Source organism: Equus caballus, chromosome 17, assembly GCF_041296265.1.
Source record: "Equus caballus isolate H_3958 breed thoroughbred chromosome 17, TB-T2T, whole genome shotgun sequence".
Classification (NCBI taxonomy): Eukaryota; Metazoa; Chordata; class Mammalia; order Perissodactyla; family Equidae; genus Equus; species Equus caballus.
This window is the reverse complement of record NC_091700.1, coordinates 32,086,422-32,108,375: the sequence shown is the minus strand read 5'-3', so window position 1 is coordinate 32,108,375 and position 21,954 is coordinate 32,086,422. Positions and strand designations below refer to the sequence as shown.

Below are 21,954 nucleotides of genomic sequence, written 5' to 3'. Positions count from 1 at the left end.
CACCCATTGTCTTAGTCCATTCGGGCTGCTGTAAGAAAACACCATAGACTGACTGGATTATACACAACAGAAGTTTATTTTTCACACTTCTAGAGGCTGAGAAGTCCAAGATCAAGGTGCCTGCAGATTCAGTGTCTGGTGAGAGCCTGCTTCCTGGATGGCTGTGTTTTCGCTGTAACCTCACATGGCAGAAGGAAATTCCTCAAGCTTCTTTTATAAGGGCACTAATCCCATGACCTAATCACCTCCCAAAGATCCTACTGCCCAATACTATCACATCGGGGTTAGGATTTCAACATATAAATTTAGGGGACACATTCAGACCATATCACCCCTCTTGAAGGAATTGATTTGGGTTTGCATCTTTGTTCCAATCAGAGATTATTTGTACCCTCTCCGAAGAGATGACTGTGTAACAGTTTCCACCTTCTTGGACCATGATTTAATTCCTTAAGTGAAGGGTGACAAGCAGAGTAAGCTGTTCTAAAGATGTGATAGACACCAGAAGCGATGTGTTAGTAGGGGAAACCAAACACAGTAATGGGATTGAGGTGGCGTTAACTTGGCAAGAGAACAGAATTGGAGATCTGAAGTGAATTCCATTCTCCACACCCCTCTCCCAGATATTCCCAGGGTTTTTAGTATTCTATTCTTAAATGATAGCCACAGTTCCCTCAGAATGTTGCCGGGCACAGAGACCTACGTGCTGATGGTAACTGCTTTTCCCTCTGTGCACTCTCTATGGCCGGGCCTGTGCTGAGTGCTTTATTCCATTAACTCTGCAAGATAAGTGTTGAGAGCCCCATTTTGCCTATGAGGCAACTGAAGCTTGAAGATATCAAATAGCTGTCCAAGGTCACACACTTGTCAGGTGGCAGAGCCAACGTCCCTGGTTAGTAGTTGGTTACTAGAGGGTCACTTTACACCTTAAAAAAAAAGAAAAAGAAATGTTAGTATTAAAACAACAGGGTAAGTAATGAAAGATCGATCATTTAGAATAGGTTGCCATCTGAGCCCATGGAAGACAGGGCCCCATGGATGAAGAGTGCATTCTTCTGTCAGAGAGTATGTTCCAGGCTGCCCTAGATGCTGTTCAGCTAGACCAGCAGCTGAGAACATGGCTAGGGAGTGAATGCACTTCCCATTCCATGATGGTTGGCTTTTTTTCTGATTGACTCAGCAAATTAAATTGCTAGCATTTCAAAAGAGAACAATTTTTTTTTCCATTTCTTTAAACCTTAGCATTTTGTTCCACTGTTAGCTACTAGCCAATTCTGAATTCCAACAATATTATCCACTTTTGCAAAAAAAAAAAAAGTCTTAGAACTTCAAACACGTAAAAAGTAGTTTGAGGATCTTTTTTTCCCTCTCTCTGTTTGTTATTATTATTTGAGTAATTTATTTCTTTTCTTTGTGGCTGTATCTTTCTCTGGTCAAGAACTAGAGTTTTAAAAAAGATTTTTCTTTATCAGAAATTTCTAGGGGCCAGCCTGGTGGCACAGCGGTTAAGTTCACACATTCCGCTTCTCTGTCACCCGGGGTGCACCGGTTCAGATCCTGAGTGCGGATCCAGCATTGGCAAACGCTGTGCTGTGGTAGGCGTCCCATGTATAAAGTAGAGGAAGATGGGCGTGGATGTTAGCTCAGGGCCGTCTTCCTCAGCAAAAAGAGGAGGATTGGTGGTAGTTAGCTCAGGGCTAGCCTTCCTCCAAAAAAAAAAGGAAAAGAATTTCTAGCTAGAAGAACAATTGTAAAGTAAATTATTGTTTGCATAAGTTTATCATCAAAGAAATGAAAAGATGATAAAGGAATGATGGAGAATGTATTTTTATGACAATAACACATTCCTAACATTTGGCTATAAAACTAATTGGAGACTATTTTAGAGGCAAAAATGTATGGAATTAACATGATTATATAGAACAGAAAAATTCACAGTGGTTGATTTATAATATCATGTGGCATAACAACTCTCAATGCTAAGAGTGTAGAAAAGAAGCCAAGTATGGAATGAAATTGGAAGAGTAACCTTCTCAAAATTAAGCTTTGGCAGGATGAGGGGGCCCATAAGTGCCAAGTTTAACTGAAAGCTAATTATAATGGTTACATTACGAATTGTGCGGAAAGAAGGAGGTTGTTGATTCTGGTGTATTAGATACTCAGGTGACTGAATTATTTTTACAGAAGATATAAGCATTCCTTTTTGGTAAAGATCATCTCATTAAAATGTGTGCAACAAAACCTTTAAACCTATCCTTTTTAACTGGTATCAAGAAGAAGGAGAAATTATAAATAAATATTAAAAAAAAAAACTATGAAGGTTGTGCCATACCCAATGATTCCAATAAATGGATCGAATTCCTTGGCTTTTATTTTTGCGATTGTTTGTAATCTCACTTAGAATATCTTAATAGGTGACGGCAAAATATTTTAGGGTCTCTAACACAGAGTCACCTGGTAAGGAAGCAGAGACTTGTGGGGCTTCAAACAAATGAGGCCGTGGCTACAGAGATTTCCCCTGTTTCATTGGTAGAGGGCGCTCTTATAAAGAAAATATTGTCTGAACGCTGCTGAGAATCTCACCCAGCTCTGTGACGTCACCGTCACCATGGAGATTCATTCTGGTGAGGGGGAATGGATTCCACCGTCCCGCTTTGGAAATGTGTAAATAGCAGATGCTTTTATTGCCTTTGTTTGAGTCTCTGCCCTTGCGGAGCAACTCAAACCGGAAGCTCAGAGGAGAGGAAGTCCATATTTGTCTGCAGTGGGTTTTTTTTTTCTCCCTGTAAGCAGCTAGTCTCCTGGGATGAGTGTGCCTAATGACAAGTTAACAGAAAAGATATGAATTCAGATTTCACATAAAGAGAGTCAGAAAACTGAATACGTTTCCTTGAGTCAAAGCAATAATTCAAACTTCCTTTAAAAAATTTTTATTAGACACTTTTTATTATAAACTATTAATATGCAGTTTATGATAACGATTATTACAATGGTTTTATCAAATGAAATATATGATACACAAATGTAAGAGTACATGTTTCTATTGCATTCGACAAAACTTGTTCTCCTGCAGCTTGGTGGTCATGAGCCCGAATGACCTGGTTTCAAATTCTTACGGATCTTCCTTTAAATCTGGCTAGGTTTTTTTATCTGTAAAATAGAGATACTAATAACATCTACCTATTGTCAAATAGTCTCTACTTCCTAGCAGAGAGGATTAAATGTAATAACGTATATTGAGGATTAAATGTAGTAATGTTTATAGAACTATTCTTGTTGCTGTATCATACCAAAAAGAGAATTTTCATTTTTTCTTTATATTTTCATCATGTGATTACTATGGTAAAACATATTAGAACCAATACAGAAACTGTAACCAGAAGAATTTAAGTAACTGGACCAAGTTTATGCAATGATTATGGCAAATTTGGGCTCAGAACCCAACTATCCTGATCCTCATTCAAGGGCTTTTTCCAGCACATCTGGCAATTATAATCACCTATGTTTTTTGAGATACAGTGGATATAGCATTATGCTAAACACCATCAGAGTCTGATGCAATAAATGGAATGTTTTTATTTGGGGTTAGATTTTCATATAATAACCAAAGCACTAGGTTTGGTTATTATATGCACTACAACTGAAAATTAATTGATAGAATATTAACCATTGTGTGTCATAAACCTCTTTTATGACTTCATGTAATACGCATATGATTTCTTTTCTATTGTAAGGACATTTCAATAGAAGACAGTTTTCTCAGAGGAATACAATTCCCTGGTTCCCACAAAACTAAAAGTTGGTGACATATCCTAAGAGGCCCTGAGTTCAGATAGTGGTTTACAGAACCAGACCTGTGATGCAGGTGAACCCACTGCAAGTGACTTTTCACAGCATCATTTCAGTGGAAGCCTGATGGAAATCAGCGGCATGGACCATATCCCAACTTCATGTTAGCAGCTTCTACCAGCTTTGCACCAATTCCCTGGTGCTAATTCAAAGTATGCTTTTCACCAAAATAAATATACTAGTAGAATCCCTCACTCTCAAAATGAGAAGGGGCCCCCATATGCTACATTTTTTCCAAATCTACTTAGGAAAGAAGCCTGTTGGTATAGTGCCCAGGAGCTACATACAATGTTTTTTTAAACTTTTTGTTTGTTTATATTAGATATCCATTTGATGTGTATTTATTTGGAAGTAAAAATACTTTTAGGTTAATAAAAATAGCTGAAATTTATTGAAGGCTTACTCTCTTCCAATTCACAATCTTAACTCATCTAATCCTTAAAAGAACTGATATGATAAACTGAGGCACAAAGAGATTGACATCTTAGTGGTAGAGCTGGGTTAATTCAGAACCTGGGTTTTGAAGAGAGGGCTGTGCTGTTGGGAATTTGTGCCAGAGCAGACGTCTTCGTGATGCTGAAGAACCAGACCCAGCAGGAGACAGTGCCTCTGCCCTGACTAAATTTAGGATCTTTAGAAATAGGACATGTTTCAAGCTAGCTGACTGGGGTTTACTGACTTTCCCAAGTCAGCAGTGGTAGCAGAGAAAGAGCTGCAACTCAGCCACCTAACTCCAGGCCCATCACGAAACCACTGGAAGGTAATGCAGGTCACTCTCTGCTGAATTACTATTTCACAGCAGTGTGTTAGGAATTCTCTGGAGTGTAAGTCTGGACACATATGTAGGAAGAAGAAAATGTGAAGGGTGAGAGCAGTCATATTCTTAAGGCCTGGCACATTGGCTGGTGAATAATAGATGTTCAATAAACATTAATTGAATGATGACTAGGGGTTCAGGGCAGGGGTGAGTCATTTTGGATTGGAGAGGATAGAGAAGGTAAGGCTTGAATCTCCAACTGAGTCTTGAGTTGTAGAAGGGATTTGAATAGGCAAAGAGTTAGGTCAAAGGGGATACCAAATAGAAAAAAAATTCATACCAGAAACCATGCAAGTAAGAAGGAAAAAAGCCCTTTTCCAAGAAGAATAAGTAAAGCAGATAAACTGGAACATGTTTCAGGTTAGAGCATAATCCTTGCTTACATACATCTGTCCATTCATCAGTCCATCCATCCATCCATCTATCCATCTATCCAACAGGTACTTGCTAAGTATCAGGTGCCATGTTATAGCTATTTTACTGTTGGCTGGAAAGGTAGGTTGGAACCAGATTTTGAAAAATCTGGAATGGCTAGCTCAGAAAATGAACTTTAACTAGATCATGGTAAGCCATTGATATTTTTCTGAGCCTTGGAGAGAGATTTTGAAAGTTTACTGAGAAAGAGTAGATTAACAGAATTAACAGGATGGACTGGAGAGAAAGGAAATGGAGATGAGAAAATCCACAAGAAGGAAATATCAAAGGCCACAGGTAGGAGGATAAGCTCTGGACTGACCTGTGATGGGGCTGAAGGGAGGGGGCACAGAAAAAGGCCTGGGTTTGAGAGATGTTGCAGAAGCAGAATTTATGGCCATAGGCAATGGAGAAGAGTAGGTACTGACAATACAAACTCTTTTGGGGGCCAGGAGAATGATGGTGATACAGGAAAGCTTGTAGAGGAAGCCACTGCTTCTCCACTAGTTGGACGTCTCTCTTTTCTCAAACTTGATATCTCTGCCTTTGCATCTTCCCTGTATCGGATCTTGGTGGATGCTTCCAGCATATGATACCTACTGAGCAGAGATTTCGTGAAAGAATAGGTCAACCGTCACTATCTCATTGTAGCAAGGAGCATGTTTATTTGTGTGTTTTTTTTTTTTTTTTTGCTGAGGGACATCTGTTTTTTGCTGAGCTAACATCTGTTGCCAATCTTCCTCTTTTTTTACTTGAGGAAGATTAGCCCTGAGCAAACCTCTGTGCCAGTCTTCCTCCACTTTATATGTGGGTCACTGCCACAGAATGGCTGATGAGTGGTATACATTCACACCCAGAATCCGAACTTGCGAACAAGGGCGGCTGAAGCACAGTGCGCCAAACCCAACCACCAGGCCACGGGTCTGGCCCCAAGGAGCATGATTTTTAATCCATAAATGAAACTTATTTTTGAGAGCTGGTTACCACACTGCATTTTGAGAACCTCAAACTTAGAAAGGAATAAAACTGTGTGGATATATAAAATTAGATCATTCTGCAAAACATTGGTTTAGCATTTGTCTACCTTTTCTAAGCGTTTGATATCAGAATGTACAGTAATGCCTAAATGAAAATTCTCAAAGTATATTGGTCTAGAGAAGAGGGTTGTAAATCTTCCTCTGTTATTCCTTTTTGTCAGATGGAATACATTATAGCTACCTCTAGATCAATGATAGAGAGTGAAAGCATGGATAATTGAAGTGCACAGATTATCCTAAATCCATCTTCATTGTAACATTGCTTTTAAACCTCATTTGCTATCACATCTTTTACCAAGGCTTCTAACAGGGAGCAATTTTATAAATCAGTATTTGGTCTACTGACCATACCCACCTTCCCGGTGGGAGGTTGTGAGCAGGGCAATAGCTAAATGATGCCAGAGCAGAAAGCACAGAAAACATCTCAGTTTCTGATAGCTCAACAAATTATTTGATTTCAATCACCGAAGATTGAGAGGTAAATGCATACGTGTTGCTTGGCACTGAAATGACTTTTCCCTGTCTTTTTGTGCTGGATGATGACAGTTACTTTTCCTGAACAGTTGCGGCATTCCTTTTAAGTTCTTGGAATCCTAGAGTTGGAGACAACATCAAAGTTCATCATGTTTCACTTCCCACTTATCAACAGAATTGGACCTAAACTGTCCAAGCTGTATCGTTGTTCTGTTCTCTGAGTCTCAGGCTTGGAGGACGGTCATTGATAGATGATGGAAAGCAGTTGGCTGGCAGCCTGCTTATAATGTGTTATGGCTTTAATAATAGCTATTTGTCCACTTAACAGTAGCATAAAACATGCATATGTAGATGAATGTGATCTGGTTAGCAATCTGATATTCTAAAATGCAAACAATGGGACTATGTGGAAAGAAAGAATAATTTCCTTTGGAAAATAATATTTTCCGTCTGTCAGAGATTTGTCATCATAATGTTTGGCACAGAGTCTGACACAGAGTATGCCCATCATAAATGTTTGAATGAGTAAAAACATTAGCAAATAAATATTTATCAGCTAGAGAAATATGGCGGCCCAGGAGGGGAGTGGGTAACTGTCCTTTCCTTTGTGTGTTTTCATCTATGGCTGTCAGCACAGTACCAAAGGGAACCCTGTCAAATGCTAGTCCATGAGATGCTGTGTCAGAAAAGGATTCCAGAATCCAATAAGTTTGGGAAATACTGGAGTTTTCTATTTCCTCTTTGGGGCTGTGGTGTACATTAGCACAGTAAGTATTTTGAGAAGACCAGAAAGACAGAAACTTGTTTACGTTAGTTAAACTCAGTATTTCCCCAATCTATTTGGCCTTGGAACCCTTTTTGGCACAAAACCTATTAACCTCACACACTTTAGGAAATGCTGCTTTTTAGGGTTAATTGTTTACATTTTTACCTGAAGGAGAGCCATGCCTGCATGTCTGATTCATTTTGGTATGTATATGGTATATGTTAACTGGCATACAGTAGTCACAATGAAAGCTTAACACATGTAAAATGAAAATGGCCTTTATGGGGTTGTTGGGATGACACCACACTGATCAAGAAAGCTGGAGTGGGGGTGCTGTCTCATGAAGGTAAAGATGAACAGATCACGGTTGGAATCTGACAGAAAGAGGCGTGAAATGGAGAGTGGGTTCTGAATTCACTGTTTTTAACCCAAGTAGAAGATCCAGAGCTTCTGACGACCACTCTTGAAGACCTTTGTTCCTTCTTCCTCGATGATGACAACGTCCCTTGTAAATCACCTGTGTTTTCAAACTTTCACAGACAGAATGAGCACTGATGACCATAGATGCACCTCATTCATACTGAATGGTTATTATCAAACTGTTATAGCAATTTCATTCTTCAAACTTCAGCCAAGGGGTTCTTTGGAAATGGGAGAGTATTTGGAAAGACTATCTGAAGCCTGCACATCATTTCCTTTGGGGACCCTAAATAATGCCGTGTTCTCCCAACTTTCCACTGTAAGGCTTACAGCACCTTTGATCTGTCAGGGTAGTGCTACCAGGGATTGACACAGAGCAGAATCCCAGAGGTGCCTTGCAGATGGAACTACAAACAAGTAAGACAAGAGCTAATACTAAACATGGGCCAAAAAAATCTACCACCCCAGGAAGGTTTGTCTGTGGTCCTCCGATATCCAAGGGAAAATGCTATTAGAAAGTCTATTTCATACAGCTCTCAATGGGTGTCTTCAATTGGCCACTCCAAGTGGTCAAAGGAAATTGAAAATAGATAGAAGTCAGCAGTGTTGCCTGTGCCTTCTGTTATTATTATACATATTGTGAACAAAATATTACACCACATAGCCAAAGACAGAGAGCAGTGTGCTTGAAATTATTCATTTTGATCACATCAACTTGAAAAATGACACTTAGCTCTGTTAAAGTTCTTATTGGAGAATAAGATGAGTAAATATCAAAAGCTTGTTTTAAAACTTTTATTTTGCATGACTACAAGAAGTCGGGCAGCATGGGAGTTTCCAAGTTTAACATAGCCTGAGCGGCAGGTATACGGTTGCCATAGTCTGCATATCTAAATCTCAGCAATAACTTAAAATTTCTATTATCCTTTTATGAAAGTTTCCATTTTTGTTTCAACTAGAGTTAGAAGGCATCTAAAGGAAATCATTATATTCGTATTATGCTACAAGTATTTTTCTTCACTAATTACCCCAAACAGTGATCATCATGTGCGAACTATGACATCAGCTACTAAAAAACATATTTGTTGCTAAAATCATGTGCTGACTTTTACTGCTGTCGAGGAATATTACATTCAGAGGAATAAAGGGGAGCTCCTTTTCCACATGTTGTTGCATTCGCTCTGTTATGAAAATAAAGGGCACTTCATAGCCTATTGATATATCAAGTAATAAATGTGACAGTTCCCGGTTCTATTTTCCTTATCCCGTCTTCCTGCACAACTGAAACATAACATGTTTCTTACTAGTAACAGATGCTCGAATCCTTCTTTTGAAATGCCTCTGGAGAAGCTGCCCGTTGATTCCATTAGCCGGGAAGTGGCTTTATGCAGACGTCCACTGGCAGGGATGCGTTGGTGTAATTGCTGTTCTGCTGACCCCTTGCTGAGTGCTATGCTTTTCTCTTGTAGGTGGTGTGCCTTCAGGACTTTTTTGGTGACGATGACATTTTTATTGCATGTGGACCGGAGAAGTTCCGTTACCAGGATGATTTCTTGCTAGATGAAAGTGGTAAGGAAAAAAAGTTCAAAACCAGGGGAAATTTGAGGCAGCTTTCCAAAATGAGCTGCACCAGGCCAAGATTATGTCAACCCCAAAGCTACCAAATCAGTTTCAGACCCTTGACCAGCCTGTCTTTTCCATATCTCAGATTTCTTTTGATTTTTTTTTATATAGAAAACAGATGAAATGATCATTGGAAAGGTTAAATCATTTAGAAGAATAAATTACCAATGGCTAATTTATAACCATTTCATAACTAAATTGATGTTCTACAGAAAACCGTGGTGCAGATTTCTATATTTTTAATTGTATATTTTTCTCAAAATTTATAGTTGACAGATTTATAAGCATAAAATTATTGAGTGTGTTTCTAGGCTCAGCTTTCATGTGGCGTCCTTTAGTTCCTAACTGGGAAAGTGGCCTGGTATCCCTTTTCTTTTAAATATTTCAGAATTTGTATGTTATTAGCATCTGTGAGGGATCCAAAGAGAAGAGGGTAGTGGTCCTTCCATTAAAATGAAATGTGATTGTCTGTGATTGATAAAGAAGAGACAGTTGATAAAGAGGGAAAGACATATCTTAGGACGTGAATATGAAAGGTTGTGACTTCAAGAATGATTTTTTTTGACGCTATAAATCACCTCAGAATCTAACAGCGTCACAGAAAAGATTATTGCACTGAGCAGAGACCTTTCTTTGATAATATTGCTTCTAGTTCAATGAGGGAAATATTACACATTTATTGACAATTCAAATTCCAGATAGTTGGAAATGCTTTTTGAAGTGATAATGAATTTTTTGCTTAGATGAATGCAAAAAAAACCAAATTAATAAGCTTTTGACAAAGTGGATAGGAAATTTTTGAGCACTAACATAATAGAGTAGGTGATGTAATGAATGCAGTGGTCCCACTCTAACACTGCTGATGTACATTCACAAAGAGTATCTATATTATTTGCATATAAACATAGCTACATGCGTTTAAATATGCTACAAAATATGCTAGGGAGGTCATTTTTAAATGTAGGGAGGGATAAGAAAGAGTGCCCCTTTATCATGAAAAATTCAAATGCCCAATAAAAGTATATACGATATGATAGATAACATGATAGAAGTGTCGTTTGAAGAGATTTGAGTTGTTTGGGTTCGAAGGTCCTAACTGGAAGACTGGTTTGGTATCTCCTCTGAATAAGTTTCCTGTAAATACATCCTATCTTTATCTCTGATAGACGTGTCTTTTAGGGTCAAAGATTTATGTAAATTTGTCACGCATACAGTATCCTTGGGGAGGGCCTCTCCCCATCACACCCCTTTTTCAGGCTATGACAGCGTTGCCATTGTGCAGAACAAGTGAATTGTTCGGAGTCAGACAGAAGAGCCGACAGCAGTTTTGAGAAAAATAAACTGCCTTGACTTTCAATTTAAAGAAAATAGCTGCTTCTGATAGAATGGTCCGAGAGAACAGATGTGTTCTGAAATGAAAGTTTCATTTGTTGCTTTGATATAGGAAACAGCCTGTCAAATTCAAGCTGGAATAAGCTCAGTTTCAGATTAGCAGTGTTGGCCTGGGATCCCCAAGTCCTTCGACTCTATTGAGCCCCCAGGTAGACTTGGGGCCTCTCCTCCACCTAGCCCGGCTTGAGAGGCCGTGGGGCTGGGCTTTCCCTGCTGACCATGTGCTCTCAACCCAGGATGCTGCAGCCTACTCAGATTCACCTGGGATGATGGGCTTGCAGGCTTTCTGAAAGGGACAGCGGAAAATCTCCTGTGATTTCCCTTTAGAATCCTTTCTCATTAAAAAGAATACACACAGATTATCTATCTATCTATCTATCTATCTATCTATCTATCTATCTATCTATCTACACAGCAGTCCTTGTGCACATTTTCGTCAGGACACCTTGCCAATAATGTATGGTTTGGCTCTTTTGAAGGACCGCTTCAAACTATTTTAGTAAGAAAGTGAGAATTTCACATCCTTTCCCCTGATGAATATACCCTAACCATTTCTTGGTGTGAAATACATTTGCTGAGTAACAGAGTCCTCCTCCATCCTGGAAGAAACACGTGGATTGGGGGAGGGGGCAGAAGAAGAATCTAAATTGGGATTTTACTTCCTTGGATGAACTTACCCGGAGACTAAATTCACACGTTGACAACTGCAATTTCCCCGTTGCTTGTACAGCATGTTCTTGTGCTAATGTATTAAAATTTGAGTCTTTTTAAGTGCTCTGAGCATGATTTAGCCCAGCTTATCCGTACTTGCTAAATGGTATTTGCACATTGAGGCTTCATTTGGCCTGTACCGTAGCAACTTCCTAAAAGGAGCATCAGCAGGGGGTACAGACATCCTAAGAATTAATACTCGTGCGGGGCTCTGGTTGATTTAATGGCACCAAGAAGTGGTCTTTTGCTGCAAGGCAGCGTTTTATTTTATCTTTCAAAATTAACCCAGCTCCCAGTGTGTTCAGGATTAGCAATAATGCATCCCCCTAATTACTGCTGGGAAAGCTCCTGGAGACAGCTCTTAAGGTCTTTCCAGTGAGGAGTTTTGCCATTATAGATGTGCATGTCATGGGGCGACACTGGAGCCAGATCAATATTAGAAACTGTGAGGGAGCCTCCTTCCTCCCATCAGTTTTCACATGGAAAAAAAATGCCCCCCTTTTTCCAGCTCAAAATGTAACCATTTTAGCAATACCGTCATCAATCAGTGGAGTCTTAGCACCTTTGAAAATGGTGGATACAGCACTATATATAGAGATAGACAGGCCAGCAGATCCTTTCCCTGCGTGGCTTGCTGTCTAATTTAGAATGATGAAACATAGTCAAGGAAAATGCCAAATTGGAGACAGGAAGCTTAACATGGTTTTGCTGATATATTGATGATAAACTGACAAATTTGTGATTTGTTGCCGTGAAAAAGGGATGGGAGTTTGTTGAGAAATGCCTACCTCATACCTGGGAGGGACAGTGAACTCCTTGGTGATGAGCCTGTCGCAGGATGTCACCTGTCTGGCCCCCCGGCCCCAAAGTCAATGCCCCCCAAACCTGCTTGGCCAGTTTCTTCACCCACTCACCTCATCCCTGCTGCCTGCTCAGGAATCTAAAATCTTTCATCCTCTTCTTTTTACCAGTTCCTGAGTGCTCTTGATTCTGATGTTAATAGGCATTGCTTCAAACCTACTTAGTTCTTTTGCTTAGATGTTGTGTGAGGTTCCTATGCCTGCCATAACAAAGTGCCACAAACTGAGTGGCTTAAAACAACAGAAATTGATTCTCCAACAGTTGTAGCGGCCAGAAGTCCAATATCAAGGTATAGGAAGGGCTGTGCTCTCTCTCAAGGCTCTAGGGAAGCATCCTTCTGTGCCTCTTCCTAGTATCTGTCGGCTGCTGACAATCCTTGGCATCCTTTGGCTTGTTGAGCATCACTCCAACCTCTGCCTCTGCCTTCACGTGGCCTTCTTCTTTGTGGATCCGAATTTTCCTCTTCTTTTAAGGACACCGGTTATACATTTAGGGCCCACCTAATCCGGTGTGACCTCATCTTAACATAATCACATCAGCACAGACCCGATTTCCAAATAAGGTCACATTCCCAGGTACCAAGGTTAGGACTTTGCCCTGTCTTTTTGGGGGCACACAATTCATTCCACAGCGGATGTTGTTTGAAGTCATGCAGATTTTATTTGAACTTGAGTTACAAGTAAACTCATTTTTACTTGTTTGTTTGAGCCCCCTTTAGATTTGCACAGTTATAGCTTTATATTAATTAGTAGAACACATAAACGGCAGAGCTGTGACAAGGCTGCCCCCTCATCTTTCATAGATAGGGTCACTCACCTGGTGGATCAGAGGAATGCTGTGGGATGCTCTAAGAATTTCACCAATGCATTTGACAGAGCCCCTCTTGAAATCCCTTTGACTAAGATGAAAATATATCTGAATGATATAGGTGGTTATATATTTAATTGACTGAACCGTCCTGTCCAAAAGGTACTGATTTATAGGTTGCTGTTGAATATGCTGGAGGAGATTCTATTGGCCCATAAGGTCCTGAAAGGAGGGACTGTTTGGTGAGAATCACATCATGGGGTTCTGTCTTGGATTCTGTATATTTTATCATGGTTAGAAATGCCCGTTTGAGAATGTGGATGGTATGGATGAAATCTGGGGGGGGGGGGGGGGGGGGGAGGCTAATATGGTGGAAGACAGAATGAGGACCTGCAGGGATTTTAACAGACGGATTGTATCTAAGAAAATAAGATTGAATTAGTATAAGCAAAAAGTAGTGCTCTAGGAATTTTTTATTAAAAACAAAGAAGCCAACTCTACAAGCTTGGTTAGGAGCAATGTAGTTTAAATAGTAGCACATGAAAATTACTTTTAGTTGACAGCAGGCTTGTTGTAGGATGTGGCTCATTTGCTGTATGTATGTAGGCTGTATGTATGTTTTATAATATTGTATGTTATAAAACCTTTCAGCTTCTCCGATTGAAGATGGTGGATGTTGACTGAAACAAAAAATTAAAATTAAACATGTTATTAAAAATTCACAAAACTAGTATAGAAGTATAGTATAGTAAATATAGTGTGAAAGTATAGAAGAAATTTAAATAATTGAGCTTTCACATCATGTTTTTTGTAAGTTGGTAGCTTTTCTACTTCTGAAGTTATGAAAGTTTAAAACTGCACTAAGGGGCCTGGCCCAGTGGCATAGCGGTTAAGTTTGTGCCGTCCACGTCAGAGGCCCAGGGTTCGCCAGTTCGCTTCCCGGGCACGGACCTGCACACCACTTATCAAGCTATGCTGTGGCAGGCATCCCACATGTAAAACAGAGGAAGATGGGCACGGATGTTAGCTCAGGGCCATCTTCCTCAGCAGCATTGAGGTGGATTGGCAGTGGATGTTAGCTCAGGGCTCATCTTCCTCAAAAACAGAAAAAAGTGCACTGAGACTTTTGGGATACTGTGTGTGTGTGTGCACACGTGTGTGTCTCTGTGTGTGCAAGCATGCACAGTGTCTTATCTCTGGGGAATGAGAGCCCAACTTCTGCCTGCACTAGGCAGGCCCACCTGGAGTACAGTGTGTATGTGGTATGTGATTCTAGAATGGATACTTCCTCAGCTTCTCTTATGGACCCCCATGGTTTTGGGGACCCAGGATCCGCTTGGTGAATGCTTCTAGAAATGTTCTATCCTGACCTCTTTCCAGGGACCCCTATCCTGAACGGGATGAGACAGAAGCTGCAGCAGGCACCCTTCACTACAGGATCCTGATTGCTTTCCCCAACTCTGGGTGTTAAGAAAATAGGGTTGGAACGTGGAATAGTAGAAACAGCATTGGTTTGGGGTTGGAAGACATAAGTCTAGCGCAAGCTCCATGTCCTGCTTGCTGTGTGGTCTCTGTATCTTCAAGCCTGTTTCCTATTCTGTAAAACACCTTTTTTTCCTGGGTTGTAATGGACCTCAAATGAGATAATAAATGTCAAAGCACGTTCAAAACTGTGTTCCTTATTACTTAGTGAGTGATGTTAGTGACTGACGCCTCAGCTGAAATCTACCTCGTAGTGGATTGCAGCTGGACTCAGCCGTGTAAATTCATTTGCAGGGCTTAATTGGAGACAGATGTCACCAAGATTTGCTTTTGGTGCTCTTTAGAACCAAAAAGCGATTATCTATTGCTTTCTTCCCACTCTCAACTTTTATTCCTTTGGTGGAGGTAAGAGGGAATTAAGGGACCTTTGAAGATATGCACCCTTCTCTGGAGGGAACCTATGGAAGATTAAACTAAACCACATTTAGAACCAGTCAGACTTCTAAAACCGACACTGTTCAGGAGTCCCAGCCCTTTTGTCCCCAGTGAATTGGGTCAAAGGGATTTTTGATGGCCTCGCTGCTCTGTTCTGGGGCTGGTGATCCTGGGAAACCACAAGCTTATTGGCAACACCAGGAAAATGCTCAGAGTCTAAAGACCAAGCCTCCTCACAAAGTGGTTTTTGAACTACTGCTAACAAAATTCATTCATTCTTTCATGCATCCATTCATTTATTGAATAAGCTAAGCTAACTTACCATGTGCCAGGCAGTGTGCTAGGCACAAATAACTGTCGACAGTAACACTTACACGAAATGTGACCGTTCATATGACTTTTAATATTGCTTATGTCTAAGGATGTCAAAGGATCTTAGGTACTGAACTTCGACTTAGAATATTAAATATTGCTTACTGCTCTCGTGTATTTTATCTCTTTGGAAAAATGTTCTAGTAAAATGATTAATGGGTCACAGCAGGCTAACAATTCTTTATGGATTTAAATTTTAATTGGATCATATGCCCAGTTTTAATTGAATCTATGGGCAGACTACTTTGAGATGCATGGCACTTGATGCTGGAATATTTTATTGTTTCAATAGATGTTAACTCTAGGAATGTACAATTCTTATTTTTAAGAAGACATTATAGCTGTTTTGTTGAATAATTGCCAAGTGTCTGTGACATTTTATTGTCCTATAGAAAATCTGTTTTGATCATTCCTGATCGCATTGATTTGTAGAATGCAGCCTGATGTTTGAAATAGAGGGGTTTGGGGGTCCTGTTTGTTTTGAGTTCCAAACAGAGAGCACATGGTAGTGGGCTTTGCTCTTGTCAGCATGATCGCATATGCCTCTTAGCAGTGGAGAAACTACAGAGGTGCTGGAGACTTTCTCTACCATAGCTACATTTTAGCTCATGCATAAATATAAAGTTTTCCAAAACATAGTGATGTTTTCAATTTTAACCCACTGCCAAGCTATAGAGACACATAGAGTATTGTACTTTGGAGACAGACTCTAACTCAAGCCAAACTAGTTCCTTTGCTACAAATAGACGATTTTCTACTTAGGAAATCACGACATTGTATAACACTTGCAATCTTTTCTTTATGCTTCTCTTCTGGTCCACATGGGCTTCTTTTTATTGTGTTCAGTAACAGTGACACCTGAATTGTTGACATGGGAAAATCCTACTAAATATAACATTGAAAATGAATCCTGTACACTAAGAGTCTTGGAGGTCATTAGTTCACCCTCCCTCTCTTTGTAGAAGTCCTCCCCACAGCATTGCAACCCCAACTTGAACCCTCAGTTGATGACAGCTCACAACTGTATAAGAAGGTCAATTCCACTGTCCATTAGTGCTGATTTTTAACAAGTTCTTTCTTATACTAAGCCCAAATTAATCTCTCTCTACCTTGTACACAGTGGTCCTAATTCTGCTCTCCTGGGTGATGATACCATCCACCGCCTTCATTCTTAGAAGATGAGCTTTTCTCCTAGGCCACTGGGATAATCAGAGTCATTCACTATAAACTATTTATTTTCCTTTTCTTCTAGACCAAAAGGTCCCTATCTCTTCACTCATCTTCTCCCCTCTTCTCCTCTTTCAAGGAAGAAGGGTCTCTCTTCCTTTCTATAGGCAATGATAGTGTTCTTGAGTTTGTCTTCTCTCTTTATCTTTGTAGCCCTGCCTTATCAGTGCTCCTTTCCCATTGTTCTTGTGGATTTGTTGTTTTTAATCTATCTTTACTGTCTTTTTCTCCTCAACACACAGCCATGCCTGAATTTCTCCTATCCTAAAAGAGCCTTCAGTCATCTCTATCATCTCATCAAATCACAATGCCCTGGGGGGCTGGCCCCATAGCCGAGTGGTTAAGTTTGCGTGCTCCGCTGCAGGCGGCCCAGTGTTTCTTCAGTTCAAATCCTGGGCGCGGACATGGCACTGCTCATCAAGCCACGCTGGGGCAGCGTCCCACATGCCACAACTAGAAGGACCCACAACGAAGACTATACAACTATGTACCGGGGGGCTTTGGGGAGAAAAAGGAAAAAAAAAAATCTTTAAAAAAAATATCACAATACCCTTTCTGTCTCTGCCAAATAGCTTTAAACCCCCCCTAAAATTACTGTTTTTGAGGCCTCCCCCTCCTCATCCTTACTCATTGTTTTTTACCTTTGGGTAAATGGTACCTTGAACCCACAAGAATTATGCGTTTTTTCATTAAAAACATTGTCTGGCTGTGTCCTTTTAAATTTATATAGTGGCGGAAGTTCTCCTTTTGCCACTGAATGGCACTTAGGCAGTCTCAAGATTTTTCTGTTCCCTCCTAAGAAAGTAGAAAGTATTAGAGAGTCTTCAAGCTACAAATCACCATCTCAATTCAGAAGTGAACATGCCTAGTACCACACACTAGTCATTCACACTTGGAGTTCTTTTTCTATACCTGTCCAGGGCCCAATGTAGTGAGTCCTTTCTCTGAAGAAAAAGATAGGGTTGATGCCCTCTCTCCTTTTCACTCACCTCTTCCCTGTTGTTTTCCATCCTTTCAGGATTGGACTAGGGAAGGGGAAATGGAGCAGAATGATGAGAAAGGGGAGGTGGAAAGTCCTTTCTTGACTGTACTCTTGTAGATGGCTTCAGGCTCATTGGGCCAGCAGATGTTATATGAAGCCAACTTCTCTTATAGACGTGTTCGTGGGTTCCTCAGGGACTCTCACAGGGAACATTCCATTCTTCTTTGTCTAGTCAATTCAGTTTCTTCCAGCTTTGGATGTTTCTCCCTCAGTCTTTGTTTTCCAAAGCTCTCCCTTTTGGCCTCAGATGATCCTCTTGGGAAGGATTTAAATTAGCTTCATGCCAACTCACTCCCTCGCATCCATCTAAACACTCATACATCCTTTGCCCCAACGATAAGCCACCCACTGCAACCAGGCCTCCTTTACTCTGTTGCCATAGGTTCTCTGGCAAGAGCCAAACACTCAAGCACCAGTCTATTATTTCCTTCTGTCCTCACATGACACTGACCAAGCTCTTCAGATCTCCCAGTGAAGCCCCAGCTGAGGTGAGGGGAAGCATCTCCAGTCTTTTGGAATGAGGGAATTCATAGCACAGCTCTCTCTAAGGAAATTCTTCTCGCAAATCCCCTTTCTCTCTAATAACTTAAGCCTTTTATACCTTTGAAGTAGGGAAGAAGACTAAGGCTTGAATTATTTATTTATATCTACTTCAAGATTTCTGGAAGGTGATCCATCTCACAATTCACTTTGGTTTCTAATACACATTCCCTTGGAGTCTGGGTGAAAATTCCATTTTCAATCCTATTACATTTGTAACTGCCTTCCTCTCCCACCACATATGTAATAGTTCCACTAAACAAAGATAACCTTTAAATCACTATATCCAGTGTTCTCCATTTTTTTCTTTTTCCTCCTTGACTTTGTAGCATTTGACATTTTTGATTATTTTCTCCTTGAAAGTCTCCCCCTGGTCCTTCATGGTGTTTTGCTATCCCGGTCTTCTGCCTACCTCCTTGATTACTCCTGAGCTTCTTTTAGGTTTGTTCTTCTGCTGTATATCCTCTGATAATTGTTCCCTAAGATTCGTTCCTCAACCCTTTTTTTTATACTTAATTACTCTCTATTCCTAGCCAAGTTCATCTACCTTAATGGTTTCAACGATGATGGTTATGGTAGACGGAGACGGTGACAAATGGCAACCAGATGGTATGCGATAAGCAAAGCCTTTGAAGTATGTATAATTTTCCCAATTTTACAATTAAGGAAATTAAGGCTTTGATGATAAATAATTTGTCCAAGGCCACACAGCTAGTTAATGTTGAAGGCAGAGTTCAAACCCAAATTTGTGTATGTTTGACAACACACTCTTAATGTCTAAGTATACCTCCTCTCAAATCTGCATCTCTAACTCTGACTCCTCTCTTGAGCTCCAGAAGCATATTTCCAACTTTCTATTATGAATTTCCTTATGATTATGCAGCCACCTGAATTTCAACACATCCCACGACAACTCATCATCTTCTTGGTCAACTTTATCTCCCCCTCTGTGTTTCCTGTATTAGTTCGTGGCATCAGTATCCTCCTTAAAGGCTGTAAAACATGGAGTTGTCTTTTACTCACCCTGCACCTTCACTCCTCACACCCAACATTTTGTCCCCCTGCTTTCCAGTACCACTGCCATTGTCTTAGGTCAGTTCCTCACAATCTCTTGCTTAGACTTTTATATTGACTCTTTAACTTGCTTTCCGGGTTCCAGTCGTTAATCATTCCACACCATGTTTGAACACAGATTGATTCTCCTAAATTCACTTGAGTAGCCCTCCACTGTCCAGAACTCCTTGGCATGCCATTCTAGGACAGTAATAATTCAGCTTTGTTGTATCTTTCCAGCTGTTATCCTTGCTTTCCTCTTCAGCACTCCAGCCACAGTATTATTTGCTGGTCTCCTGAAAGCCGTTTATTTTCAGCATCTCCACCTGTGCTCCTACTGTCCCATCAACCTGGAAGACTCTTCCTTCTCCCTTCACTGCCCACCAAACTCCCTCTTGCCCTTTGAAGTTCAGTTCAAAAGTTGCCTCTCTGTAACACCTTTCCTCACCTACTTGGTTTCAGTCCATTACTGATTTCTCATTCTTTTTATAGATATTTATCTCAGTTAATTCTCAGAAAAACTCTGCAGTGTTGCTTTACAAATAAAGAACAGCAAGTTAAGGGAAGTTAAGAAACGTCTCAAGGTCACATTCCCAGTGGGTAACAGAGTTGGAATGAAAACAGGGATCACAGATCTTTGTTTTCCTCTTACTAGATTGTAAGTGTCTTGAAGTTGGTCCTGTGTATCATTAATCTCTATATCCCACAGCACCTGTCACAGTGCTCTGAATGTAGTGAGGGCCCAAGCAATGTTAGCAGAATCAGTGGATGCAGAAGAAGTCTATTTCACCTGTCAACCCTTCGGACACTTGAAGACTGAGGCCCAGTATTTCCCCAAAGCTGATTTTTCCAGGTTTCTTAGGCAAAAGTCCTTCAAATGTTTCTCTTAAGACCACCCTACTGTCCTGGTTACATTTCTTTTAATAGTTCATGGTCAGCAATATCCTCCTTAAACCCAGAACTGAATGCAGTACTCCTAGAGGGCTTCAAATAGTGTGGAAAATAGAAACGTATTTAATAACGGCATCAAACTTGTTCAAATGCAGCCTAAGAGTGACTATGATTTCTTTAAGCAGTTGCCAAGCAGTGCAGACTCATGGTTAGCTTGTGGCCAGCTGAACTCTCTGGTTCTTTCTGGTCTGATGTCAAGGCAGGTTCTACTTGTTTAATTGCATGTTTGAACCTCATTCCAGTACTTTTAAGTGTATCCATGCCAGATAGCATCTTATTAATATTAGTCATTAGTTCTGGCCATTTAAGAGCCATAAACATTCCAAATTCTGCCTGAGGATAAATAATGGCAGAGAATGGAGTTGAAATAAGGTCTGCCTGACTTCCAGGCCCTTGCTCTTCCCGACTAAGTTGTGCTGCTAGAGACCTGTAGCCAAAGACCAGTAGCATAGCTGCCTGAAAGCTCTCAGATGAAATGAAAAAGAAATGAAAAGCTACCATAACCTTCATATGTCCCTTCGGGGCCGGCAGTGGCAGGGCAGCCTCAGGCCTGATGTCCATCTTTGGCCAGGTCATTCTTTACCTGCAGCTGGATAATGTCCCACAGAGGAGGACAACAGGCTTTTTGTCCCCTCCACTGACCTGCCCCTTCCCTGAGTACAGGAGGACACAGGTAGGACTTTCCTGCTCTGAACGTGAGTCCACAGGGCGTATGCACTCAGGTTTTTGTTCCTGTTGAAATCTGCCAATTCAATTCCCCACACCAAGCGTGTGTCAAGCATTCTTGAAGTTTAAACAGAGGAAGTTCTGCAAAGTTAAACATCTACTTACTGGAAAGCAGATGAAGTGAAAGTTAGTGTGGAAAAATAGTTGATGAGGGGCTGGCCCGGTGGCGTAGAGGTTAAGTTCTCATGTTCCGCTTGGGCGGCCCGGGGTTCAGTTCTCCGGTTCGAATCCCGGGTGCGGACATGGCACCGCTTGGCAAGCCATGCTGTGGTAGGCGTCGCACGTATAAAGTGGAGGAAGATGGGCACGGATGTTAGCTCAGGGCCAGTCTTCCTCAGCAAAAAGAGGAGGATTGGCAGTAGTTAGCTCAGGGCTAATCCTTCTCAAAAAAAAAAAAAAAAATACTTGATGCGAAGGTAATTTTAAAATCTAGTTTCAAAACTGGGTAATTCATATGTGTGTGGATATCGGTTGTCTTGATAGATTCTCATTATTGTAAGTGTTCTGAATAACTGGAATATAATAAGACACTGATATTGTATGACTTTTTTCTGCCTAAAGCGAGGTTTTCCCTCTTCACAGCTCTGGAAGATAAATGGATAAAGTCTTTAGTCAAAAAAATGATTGTGTGGATGACTTATCTTCGTGTTTCAATAGGCAGAATCACTGTGAAATCATGAGTCCCATTTTTCTTGGAGACCTAAAACAGATCTGAGTAAGAGTTTCTCTAAATTCATATGAATCTTAATCAAATAATCAGAACAAAGCCACAGAAAAGCAGCAGCTTTGTCAAGAAGTGCCAGCAGTGGAGCTGAAAGAATCCCCACCTGTAAGTGCAGGGGAAGAAGGTAAGTAAAGTAAGCCATTGTGAGAAGGTCAAGGTGAAACTAGCGTCATCTTGATCAAAGACAAAATCAGCCTCTACATTTAGTGTAGCTATTAAGGTAGACTAGGG

General features: G+C 40.6%; 1 protein-coding gene and 1 long non-coding RNA gene across 14 annotated transcripts in view; one reads left to right on the top strand and one right to left on the bottom strand.

The window, feature by feature from the left end:
* DCLK1 (doublecortin like kinase 1) overlaps window positions 1-21,954 on the top strand; it is a 324,115-nt gene that overhangs the window by 161,214 nt on the left and 140,947 nt on the right. For all 13 annotated transcript variants that reach the window (XM_070239519.1, XM_023621506.2, XM_023621510.2 and 10 more), the window contains exon 4: window positions 9,247-9,346. In XM_070239519.1, the coding sequence (XP_070095620.1) occupies window positions 9,247-9,346 (100 nt within the window). The remainder of the gene's footprint in view (window positions 1-9,246; window positions 9,347-21,954) is intronic.
* On the bottom strand, window positions 752-2,546 carry LOC138918347 (uncharacterized). The gene is made up of 2 exons (XR_011427680.1): window positions 2,455-2,546; window positions 752-926 (listed from the first exon to the last, which is right to left on the bottom strand). It is a non-coding gene; the product is annotated as an uncharacterized lncRNA (long non-coding RNA).